Below are 11047 nucleotides of genomic sequence, written 5' to 3'. Positions count from 1 at the left end.
ATTCCTCACATACAGAGAGTGGCCAGAAAAAGCACAATCGCGCGAGCAGAGAATGAAGAGTGATTCTAAAAGAGATAGAAAACAAACTAAACGACACTACCGACTGGCGTGAACTTTTCACCCCCGTTGAAGGGTGGACAAGGGCCGCGACGAGCACGCGGTCGACATTTGGTTGTTATTGCTGAATTGAAGATAGAAAGAATCGGTGTTACCGCAAGCGAAAGAGCGAGCGACTTGTTTCCAAAAGAAGAGAGAAAAGGAGAGAAGAATGGAAAGAACGTTTGATTTGAAGGCGACTGATGAAGACGACTTTATACCGGGCAGAAAATTTCAACATTTGGATAATCAAGACTGATAACATGAAAGTTTACATTCGTTTTATTAGCCAAGAAAAGGAATTTATAAAAAAAAAACAGGGGGAAGGTTTATCAGCAGTGGAGCGTATTTGTTTAGAAACATGTCCCATAAACATCTGAATAACCGTTTTGTGTTGTAAGTTATCAGAAAGTTATTTAGCTATTGTATATATAAACTAAACTCGGTAATTTTTTTTTATACGAGTCTCTGTTAATTGAAAATAACAAATGCTTTGAGTTTTTAGATTGCTAGAAAATCAATGGCATATAGCGCATTAATATTTGAATTGCCAAAATATTTTAGATCAGCGCCTTTGATCATTTATCGAAGCTTATAATACTTTTGAAGAACGAAGCTTATCAAAGGTTTCTGGAAAGCAGTAAGTATACTCGGTTGCTTAACAGTTTAATCGTTAACACGTAACTTTTGACTTATCACTTGTTTGTTTGTTGCTGTGAATGTAGAATTGAACCAAGACATTAAATTAAACTTTCCAGTCTTCTACCAAAACGCGAAGCTAAAATTTGCTTGCTTAGACTTCCTTAGATTCGACCTTAAAGTACAAATTTGTTTTAATAAACAAAGAGCATCTGCGTTGTTGGTGATGATTTTTAATTTCTTTTATATACCTGATGACGTTTTTATGCTAGTCGCAAAATCAATATATTATATGCATTAAGTTGTAATATTATTCATGTGATTCGTTTACAACCAAAAACCATAGATAAATTTAACTAACACTTGCGTGTAATTTTATCCATGTAAATTGAGAAAGCTCCGTGTACCAAGCGTGAACGGTAAAAACCTTAATTACGTTGCCAAAAGCAGTCTGCACAATTTGTCATCATTTAAAATAATTACGATGTTTCGAAAACATGTTTTAAAATTCTAAGCTGCGACTTAGCGACCGGCAGCGTCAACTAACAACAAACTATAAATCAACTTCACTGGTAAAAAGAGATAATTAACAATTACTGTTGACGAGTTGTTGAATCAGAGCACCTGTTCAGGCGCTCACATTTTCCCTATTTTTTACTCACAATAAAATAACAATTACTCAGGAAAACTGAGTCTTTTGTTCACTAAAAATGAAACATAGAAAAAACAGATCTAGCAAAGCTACTGTTTTAATTGCATTTGATACATATGCAGCAGAATAAATGCGGTACCTGTTGGTATCGACATTGTAAATGTTTTTCTGAAATTTTCTAACTTTACAGTACTCTCGACGTTTGTGCTATTGAGATTAAATTTTGATGACCACAATTTTAGGAATGTTTATCTACGAAAACAGTGAATTATTGTCGATATTCTTCTTTGTAGGAATTTTTTAGTTTCAAAACGTGATGAATTCTTACATGGAGTACCCCATTCATGCTCCAGACTCAAACCCTTACACGTGCCGTGGAATGATGAACCAGCTTTCCCCCCCAGCTGTAATCAATGCTACCGTAGGACCCTCACCACCGAGTACACTTTATAACTCTTGTGTTGTTAATGAGAGCAGCCAGGGTTCCAGACTTGCTGCCAGAATGCAAGGCCCCCTCGCCAGCCACGAAAGTTTGCATCAAGACAATAGCCCAGTTCGAAGTTCTCCCGAAACTACGCCCATTGGCAATGTATCAGGACAAGAAATGAACTCGGCCGGCAATATTGCCGTCTACCCGGGGTTTCCTTATAAAGGACATTCGCCATATTACGGTCACATAAATACCGCCTCCTGCAAGACTGCGAGCATGTACCCCTTATCCCATTGTTATCCAGGGAGTAGCGAGGCCTACCCAACCGGTGGCCTCTACAACAGCAATTTGCATTCTGCCACGCAACAGTTTTATTCGCAATATAATCCCAGTCTGATTCCACCGACAACCGGCAGCCCAAACAGTTCGGGAGAGACCGGGCAAAACGTGATTTCCTGCGGGCTTCCAGAACGCGCGTCGCCCCCACAAATTTGTTATGACGCCCAAACTACCACCGCTGCAGCAAGTGACGTCACAAACGCCAACACTTACGATTGGATGAGGATCAAACGAAATCCGCCAAAAAATGGTAACGTTGACGTCTTACTTTTTGTAATGTATACTTAATCTTTCAAACTGATGCGATTTTGCCATTTTGGCTGCATGAATGACCACGCCATTTTGTCCCGGTACCTACCGTAAGGTACAAAAAGTCCAGCATTCAGAATTATGCGGCCTATAGATGAACGTTTTTCACGTAGCTCAATTTAAGAAATTAAAAGCAAAAGACAGCAATTGCTATGCTAGTTTTTAACATTTTGATACATATTTAACAATTTTTGAATTAACCTTTGTTCATTCAGCAGGTTAGTTTTACACAAAAGTAAAGCTATTGAAGCAAAAGGCAAAAGATGTTCATAAAGCTTTCTAAGTAATTACTGAAGTTATAAACATTTACGAAGGCAAGTAAATGTCGGCAATGATATTAAAGATGTCCATATTATATTACGATTAAGTTTTAATGAGCGCATTTATGGCATATGTGTGAATTTTACAGTCTCTTCAACCAAAAAAATACACTTCTAAATTGAAAACGCGAAATATATAAATTTATGCCTTACATATAAGCGTACGATTTAACGTCAGAATGTCCTTTACGCGGCTTGAGTTTCGGTTTATTTTCTAAAATTGATGCCTGTCTGCATTTTATTGAAGCCAACCACCCACTACGTACTTCTCCGAGCATAAGGTTTTGCGAACGACCTCAACAATTCATCAAAGTCAGAAAGAAATTTAACCCGTGTCATTGAAAAACAGAGATCCGGGTGGCTTATTTTGTACGTTTCGTTCGCAGGCAAGACGCTCTGTCCCACCAATGAACTTCTTAATTAATCTTTTAATATCTTGTCTGTTTTTGGTCTTATAAAAGCTTCAACCCAAACAAAGTTGACTTAAAACTTTAGCAAATGCTGGTGGAAAGGTGATTTTTGTAATCTAGAACTGGAACAGCGTTTTTAAACGCGGCTAAAATATCGCGTTTCCACCATATCACTCTTTACGTCTATTTATTTTTACGATGTCGATGTTGTGTTTTCAACGATGATTGCTCACCGTGTGGTCCGGATCGTTTTCCAGATGATTTCAATGAATCAGCTCACGGCCGTTTAAAATGAACTGTACTCATGATGGAATGTTACAAAGACAGGACTTGGTTTGGTTCCGGAGACATTACAGTGCCATCGCTATTGAAAAGCGTCAAAATTCTTACCTGATTGAAATTAGCTTGTATACAGCAGCCTGATATGATTCTCAAGCCTAAAACGTCTTATTATCGAGATTTAAAAATTGATACCCAGAAACGGGCGCGGGTATATATCTCTGAGTTTACAAACACGAGCGCTTGTTATTTATTGCCCTGTCGCGCGATCGGTTAAAAGTTCGTCGGTCACACTTCATTAGGCACGTCTCCTCTGAATCACTGATCACGTGACCGTCGAGCAATCTATTTTTATACAGGCCGTTGAGAGCCCCAGATATTGCTAATATTTCACAAGCCCCTTACGTGAAGTTACGTAATATGTTTTCTATATAAAGACGCGCAAAAGTGTGTCAAGCTATGCCAGTCATTGAACCAACGGGAAGTTTTCATTGTGAGTCAAGAGAACCATTAGCGAAAACGAAACGAAAACAAAACAGGTTCAACCTTGCATTGGGAAGGAATATTTTTATCGCTCGAAACTTCTGCTATTACAGTGTTTTGCGTTTACCCTAGGTCTAATGCTTTTTTTTTAATTCTCGATCTTCTCAACATTTTGCAGATCCAGACTCGCTTGCCTTTGGAGCTCAGTTTAACAACTGTTTTTCGGTCTACAATTTTTCTTTGCATTTAGTAAACAATAAGTTTTATTTATATATTGAGCAATATCGGTTGCAGGTTATACGTGTTTTTTTGCGTCGGTCCAGCTCTTCTCATTGGCTTATGTCCAAGCGTATACAAAAATTGTTTTTGTTTACTTTTGCGAGTTTTGACGAAAAGTTGCGAAAGTCCACTGAAAGGTCATCTGATTATTTTAGAAAGATTGTTGACCACAGAAAGAATCATCACCGCCACTTTTACTTCCGCAGAATACGTAATTACTTGTTTTTGTGACGTCATAAACGACAGTTGTTTTTCGTCAAGTTCCGTGCAACACCTGTCCGCCACGCAAACAAGCCATCGGATATGCAGTGTTTGCGATGCAAATTCTGTTTGTATGGACATCTTTCTTCTATTTCTCAATTTCTTCTATTAAAAGTTTTTGATAGCTGTTGTCAAGATGGTCACACAAAGTTGCCTTGTGCATGAAGACAAACTACGTTATATATACGGTATATTGTTATGGAAACACTTGAGTAAGTGTGTCGTCCACGAAGGCTTTTCAAAAAGACTCAGTCTGGAAGAGATAGGATCTTTGCCCGATAAGCAAAGATTCGATGCTATATTTTCACACGGGTTACGACGACATATCTCTTTCAAAATCTATTCAAAGTCCGCGAGTAGAAGTGAATATAAAAGAAGACATCGCATAGTGCGTCCTACGCGAGGTCATGAACTCTGGTGTCCCTTCATTCACACCGTTGCAGCGAAATAAGAATGATATCGACGATTTTGGGAGCGTTACGACGACACATCCCCGCCTATTGTCTTCTTTTGTCACTGCATTTGTCAAATATGCACGCGCACCCGGCTCGATCGTTGTTCTCCAGTGAAGCGTGATAGGCGAAAAATCGCGATCGAATCTGGAACATCGAGCAGATTTTCCTGAGATAACGTGAGGCTCCAGATAGGTCATTCCCAAGCCGGCTGATTGCAAAAAAAAGAGTTTTCCCACCATTTTCACCGAAAAATACATTTTAGTGCCCATCGTTAAAATATTCCATACCAGCAGAAACGTGGCTTTTCACGTGCGTTGCCATTGGCAACCGCCAAATTATAAAATAATGCCTTATCACATTATTTCGAGCGTATTGTGAATGTTTGGGTAATAAATAAATAAATAGAGTATAAACTACGACGCAAATATAGGTTGATTTAAGCAACTGCCAGCATTGCCAGCTTGGAAAAAATATGCTTAGATATTAAAGCAAAATGGCGCTGAGTCGAAACCCGTTTATGACATGAGCGATGTTTCATTGTACCGCAATATCAACCGATTTTACAAACACTTTGTTGCACTTGCGGTTTACTTGGACGGTTGTTGAAATTAAAAATTCGTTAACCAGTTTGTTTTTGGACGGCTACTATATGGTTTAACTCCACTTATATTTTTTTACCTGGCACTTTACATCATCAACCGTATACCCATTTCCCATACTCGATCATAAAACGATACAACGACTAAACTAAAGAATTGTGGTTATGCAGTTTAATGGAAAATAATTAAACGCTTTTCGTTTTTGTCATGTTGATGTTTGATTAGTTTGTAACATTGGGCAATATACAGTATATAGGTCATAGACTGGAAGATTGTACTTTTCCCGGTAATCCGTGGTCTCACAGTCCTAAGCAAATACTGATGCTGATAAGAATGAAATGCGAGACAAATAAAATGGAGGTTTAATGGGAAGTTAATGAAATATGAAAAATGTCACAACACTTGCACCACGTAGGGTGAATAGCCGTGGACTATTAAAAATATTCATGATGATGAAAGGTCACATATATTTTTTGTACTTTATACTTTTTTATACTTTGTTTTATTTGTAATAATTTTAAAAAACTGCTTCAAACGATTTTAGTGACATTCGTGAACTTATGACCTACATAAACACATGACGCATACTGTTTGCGGGTTTTGCGCACAATATGTTTTTTGTGTTTTGCAAGAACGCATGGGACATTAAAAGATGTTTTTGTAGAAATATGTAAAACGTTTTTATTGAACATTATCGCAAACATGTCATATTCTTCAAAACAGTGCACGGTAATATTACTAATAATGCGTTTTTGGGTTTGTATTGTGACATGTTCGGTCGATTGTGTCGTAATAACTTCCATTATGACCACATAAAGGTATCCAGATACTACGTTAATCTCGATTGGTCCCGCGTGGGTAATCGAAATTAGGCGGGTGCTTGCGTTAAATCTAGTAATGGCGTTGTTAGATTAAAATAAGCAATTGGGCATTCGGGAATTTTTAAATTAGCCCTGTGCGTTGTTACAATTGATTGATAATTACGTCATTAAGATTCCATTATATTAATACCTTCCAATGTAAACTTCATTTGTGTAGATTTGTGTTTTTTATGCCTTATTTTTTCCCTTGAAAAGTGTGTCAAAATGTTGACACACTTTCGATGAATAAAAACATTTAGGAAATTAATACCTTTTACAATGTCTCAGATTAACATTTGCAACTTTTTTATCATCAACATCAGCTGTTTATACGTCGTCATTTCGAATCTAGCTAGTTCAGTGTCAATATCGTTTCATGACTGTCTTCTGACATCAAATTTTTTTTATTTGGTGCATCTTTTTTCAGCTGCTTCAAAAAACGTTAGCATGACGTCAAACCAATAATAAGTTACCTATTACTACACTAATTTTCTTAATCAATTATTATATTTCGATAGAAAGTGCATAAAATTAAAACAATTAATGATTTCGGTATTTGAAGTTATTGAGCAAAAACTATTTTAAAATATATCTTCATAAATTTTATAGTATACCTATATAGTATATAAAAGTAATGTATACTATAATAGTACGCAGTATGTAGTACATGCAAAGAATATATGATAAAAAACCTACTACATAATTCTTTTGTGATTTAATCTACTCGTGTAATATAGACTTATCTAAAGTTTAAAGAATGATAGATGACTGCTAGAGTTTGTTATTCTTTAAATATTTTATTTCTAATAAAACTTTGCATTTTTTAGTACCTTTACAGTTGTTTTAACTCAAAACGACTGTTTTATAACACATTCTTTGCTTTATCCAGCATACTACACTCACAACAAAATGAACGAGTATGGCTACGCTACCCAGGCCGGTACCGGACGCACAAATTTTTCGACAAAACAGCTGACTGAGTTGGAGAAAGAATTCCACTACAACAAATATCTTACCAGGGCAAGAAGGGTGGAGATAGCCGCCGCCCTAAGTTTGAATGAAACGCAGGTATCGTTTTTTAACTCTGTTATTATCTTTAATTGTGATACTTTTAAATTTGTGTTTCGACCTCTTGTGCAATACCGTTTTCGTTGCTGGTATTTCAACGCGTGTTGCAGTTGCTAAAGTCTTTTTCACTAAACTGACTGCAGCTTTAACGACCACCCACTGGCTTTTAGATAAAAATTTTACTTTAAAATTTGCAACTAGCAATCATAAGTAGTTATACACACAACATTTGAAGGGAAAGTCTAGTGAGCTAAAATGCTTGTAAACGACGTAGAAATACATGCAAACGCACGCAATGGTGTTTATTTTTAAAAATTTAGCAAAAAAGTTTAGTATTAACTATATCTTAAAATCAGAGTTTATCAATTCGTTTCGCTGCTCACACGACTTACGCAAAGGAAATCATGATCTGTGAACCACCTAATATCAGCAGGAAGTATAATCGTTAGCTCAAACGACGGCATAAATGCTGGCAAAAAATCTCGGAAATAACAATAAAAGTTTGTAATGAAAGCGCGATAATGTTTGGAAGATACGAAACAATTAAAACAAAAAACGACTAGTATTTTGTGAAAATCGTACAAAATAGTAGTGGTGTATGTTTACCAATGGCGGAGTGTTTATGATCTGGAAGACAATGTTTGCCTTCCCACAAGAGCCGTTTTACATCTCCATGAGCTAAATGCACTCCCAATGAAAAACCGTTGTGGCGTTGTCCGTTGGCAAGCAGAGAAATAGAAGCTTAAAACAAAATTTTAAATTATTCTCAAAAATTTTTAAGCATTTAATGGTTTAAAACATAAACTTTGGGTATTTTTGATGGTTTAAATTTCTATATCTCTGGTGGGCTAAACGAAAACGATGACAAGGCTGGAAAAATAACACTAGACTAGAAGAATCTTTTCCCAAAATAATCGTATATTTTTCATTCAGAAAGGCTAAAGTTTTAAGTTAATTCATATATTAATAGAACGGTGCCATTTTTTCCAATGATCGAAACTTTCTCGCCTTCAATCTCCAAAACTATGTCCACAGCAATGAAATTTTTTTTGCGTTTAGTTACAAAATATTAGAGGTGGGGCTTAGTATTTGCAAAGGTTTTGGCAACCTTATCTCAACATATTGTTTAATTTATTTGAATTTGGGATCAATTTCATGTTCGTTTTTATATCAGATTATTATTTCTACATTCAAGCTCCTGTCGCTTTATTCAAACGAAATAAAGAGAAAGTCGTTTTCGATATCTCGGTGCGTTGGCGCTTGTAGAAGTCGTTGACAGCACGTATAGTCTTAGTCACGAAGAGCTATAAAAGCTGGCATACTTCGCAAATTATGAAATTAAATACGAATACAATAGAGCTTGTCACTTCGGTTTACACAGAAAATGATGTGGAGATGAAATCATTAAGTAGCAAAAGTTTTTACGTCAATTGACTGAAAGCAAACGCCACACAAATTAAACAATTATTTGTTTGCTCCGAATTCCTAATGTGACATTTATGGCGTGACGCCTATTATAGAGGAAAACATATTCTTCGTTTATGCTCATAGCGACTTCAAAGTTTCTTACCAAATTAATCTTTTACGTTTAACACACGACATTCCACTTTTTTAGGTGAAAATATGGTTCCAGAATCGTCGGATGAAGCAGAAGAAACGGGATAAGGAAGCGGAGAAACAAATGCAGTCTTCAAAACCAATCTCTGATAAACTAAACTCGGACAACACAGCGTCAGCCGGTATCAGTGCGTCATGCTCACAAATGCCCAAACAAAACTTTGCACCGTGCCAAGAGCAAGCCAATTACCCATCTTCTTCCGGGAAATTTTCATCTCAATACGATAGACATACGTCATCACTGAACGTTAAAGTCGAGCAGAGTCGTTCTTGATAAAAAAACAACCAAACTGAGTTTTGGGTTAACGTTATTTCGTCTTAGTACATTTGAAAGAAAGCTAATCCTTTTAGGTGCAATTTACGTCTGCGTTACGTCATACATGCTTTGACTGCGTCATCGATTACGAAATATCAACAAACAACCCAGCCTAAAACATCACGTCAGTGCGTGAAATTTAAGCTTGTTTTTCCAATTGTTCCATGACTGCTTTCAAACAGATTTTTTTCGTATTTGTGCATCATGTGTACTATTATGTACTGGTTTTTATTTGTTCGTATTGTGACGTAGCGAAGCCGTGTTCTAATGAAGTTTAAGTCTTTAGAGTTTAAAGGATACTTCATATATTTCACCTTCTAGAAATATCCTTTTTCTGTCATCTTTTAGTTTCACGATTTATCTCAAGATTTTAAGATCACAACTTCAGCTGTCGCGTAACACCAACGCATCATCGACATCGTATATACCTCATTACTTTTTCTGTCCGCGTCGGGTTGATATTAATTCACGCTAGTGTTTATCTTATTCTGTATAGTTTAGTGTTCAACACATTCGTCGGAATAAATGTTATAATATACTTTTTTAGTAATTTTTTTATAAAAAATGACTGAAAACCGAAAAAATGCATCAAGGTTAGACAACTCCGCAGCGTCTTCTTGCGGAAAAATTATACTTTGTTTATTTTTCTGTTAGATTGGGCTTGGTAAGTATCGATTCTCCTCAGAACAAGTTACAAACCGCACAATAACTGAAATTAGTCGGAGCCAGAAATAGAAAACTGAGGTCAGCTACCACATTACGTTTGAACCTTACCAATACAAGAAGCTGTGTTCATTGACTCTATTTAAGTCTACATTGATGTGTGAACACAGTTTTTTTTCATTTTCGCAACTATAATTATAAACTTTTTCCGATTTTAAAGGACAAAACAATTCTGACAAAGACAGACTGAGTATACAATTTACAATACAATTTACAATTTACAATACAATACAATTTACTGAAGTGGTGACCTGACCAAGATACACTCAATAGACTGGTCATTTTCAGAAGATCTATTTGCGCACTTGAGTTTTGTGGTTACTGCCCACTCAGGCAGACTAAAAAGTACCGATGTCGCTTTTAGCAAGTTTTTGTAATTGCTATAGGCCTACAACAAAAAATGAATAATACGTGTGCGATAAAATGCCTGGATACACAATTTACACAGTTCCATTAATTTACTCTCTAAATAAGCCCGACTAGAAAGTACGTCGGTAGTCGGCGAGAATTCATGCACAACAACACAAATTTTGGAAAGATGACGTGCACCAAAGCCACAATTCTTTCTATGTCTATTGTAAATTGCCGTTAAAATTACCAGTTTTCCTTTGTTTATCATATATTGGCGTGCAAGGTGATTAACTAGGCCTATATGTGTGTGCGTGCAGTTGCAACACTACCAACTAGCCTATAGTAAATGAGTTGAATTGCGTGTGAATAAGCTCGGTGTCCAAACCACGAAGTGCTAACTTACGCACATAAAGTGCATCACTGTAGCTCATGGAAAACAATATTAAGTGCGCCTGCGCCAAACTCTGTAGTCTGTTCTAGCACCTAGTGGTAGGCCTATTGTCGCCTAATATTTCTGTAGGCTACTGTCAGGTCACTCAGGTGCGGTTTTAATGCTTTATT

General features: G+C 36.5%; 1 protein-coding gene across 2 annotated transcripts; it reads left to right on the top strand.

The window, feature by feature from the left end:
• The first annotated feature begins 338 nt into the window (after positions 1 to 338).
• LOC143465931 (homeobox protein Hox-A1-like) lies at positions 339 to 9950 on the top strand. Of its 2 annotated transcripts, XM_076964464.1 has the most exons (5): positions 339 to 492; positions 661 to 736; positions 1681 to 2406; positions 7301 to 7479; positions 9095 to 9950. In XM_076964464.1, the coding sequence occupies exons 3-5, from the start codon at positions 1704 to 1706 to the stop codon at positions 9368 to 9370; spliced, it is 1158 nt and encodes a 385-aa protein (XP_076820579.1). In that variant the 5' UTR covers positions 339 to 492; positions 661 to 736; positions 1681 to 1703; the 3' UTR covers positions 9371 to 9950. The 2 variants fall into 2 exon arrangements, with proteins under 2 accessions (XP_076820579.1, XP_076820578.1); XM_076964463.1 differs by lacking the exon at positions 339 to 492 and having other exon boundaries at positions 535 to 736.
• Positions 9951 to 11047: the final 1097 nt, after the last annotated feature.

This window comes from Clavelina lepadiformis, chromosome 7 (assembly GCF_947623445.1).
Source record: "Clavelina lepadiformis chromosome 7, kaClaLepa1.1, whole genome shotgun sequence".
Classification (NCBI taxonomy): domain Eukaryota; kingdom Metazoa; phylum Chordata; class Ascidiacea; order Aplousobranchia; family Clavelinidae; genus Clavelina; species Clavelina lepadiformis.
Note: the sequence above shows the minus strand (reverse complement) of the source record. Positions and strands in the feature narration are given on the sequence as shown.

Excerpts from the sequence above, each read along its gene's own strand:
- LOC143465931 (XM_076964464.1), top strand. The coding sequence starts at position 1,704 with ATGAATTCTTACATGGAGTACCCCATTCATGCTCCAGACTCAAACCCT. Across the intron at positions 2,407-7,300 it reads ACGAAATCCGCCAAAAAATG|CATACTACACTCACAACAAA; the intron begins GTAACGTTGACG and ends TGCTTTATCCAG. Across the intron at positions 7,480-9,094 it reads TAAGTTTGAATGAAACGCAG|GTGAAAATATGGTTCCAGAA; the intron begins GTATCGTTTTTT and ends CCACTTTTTTAG.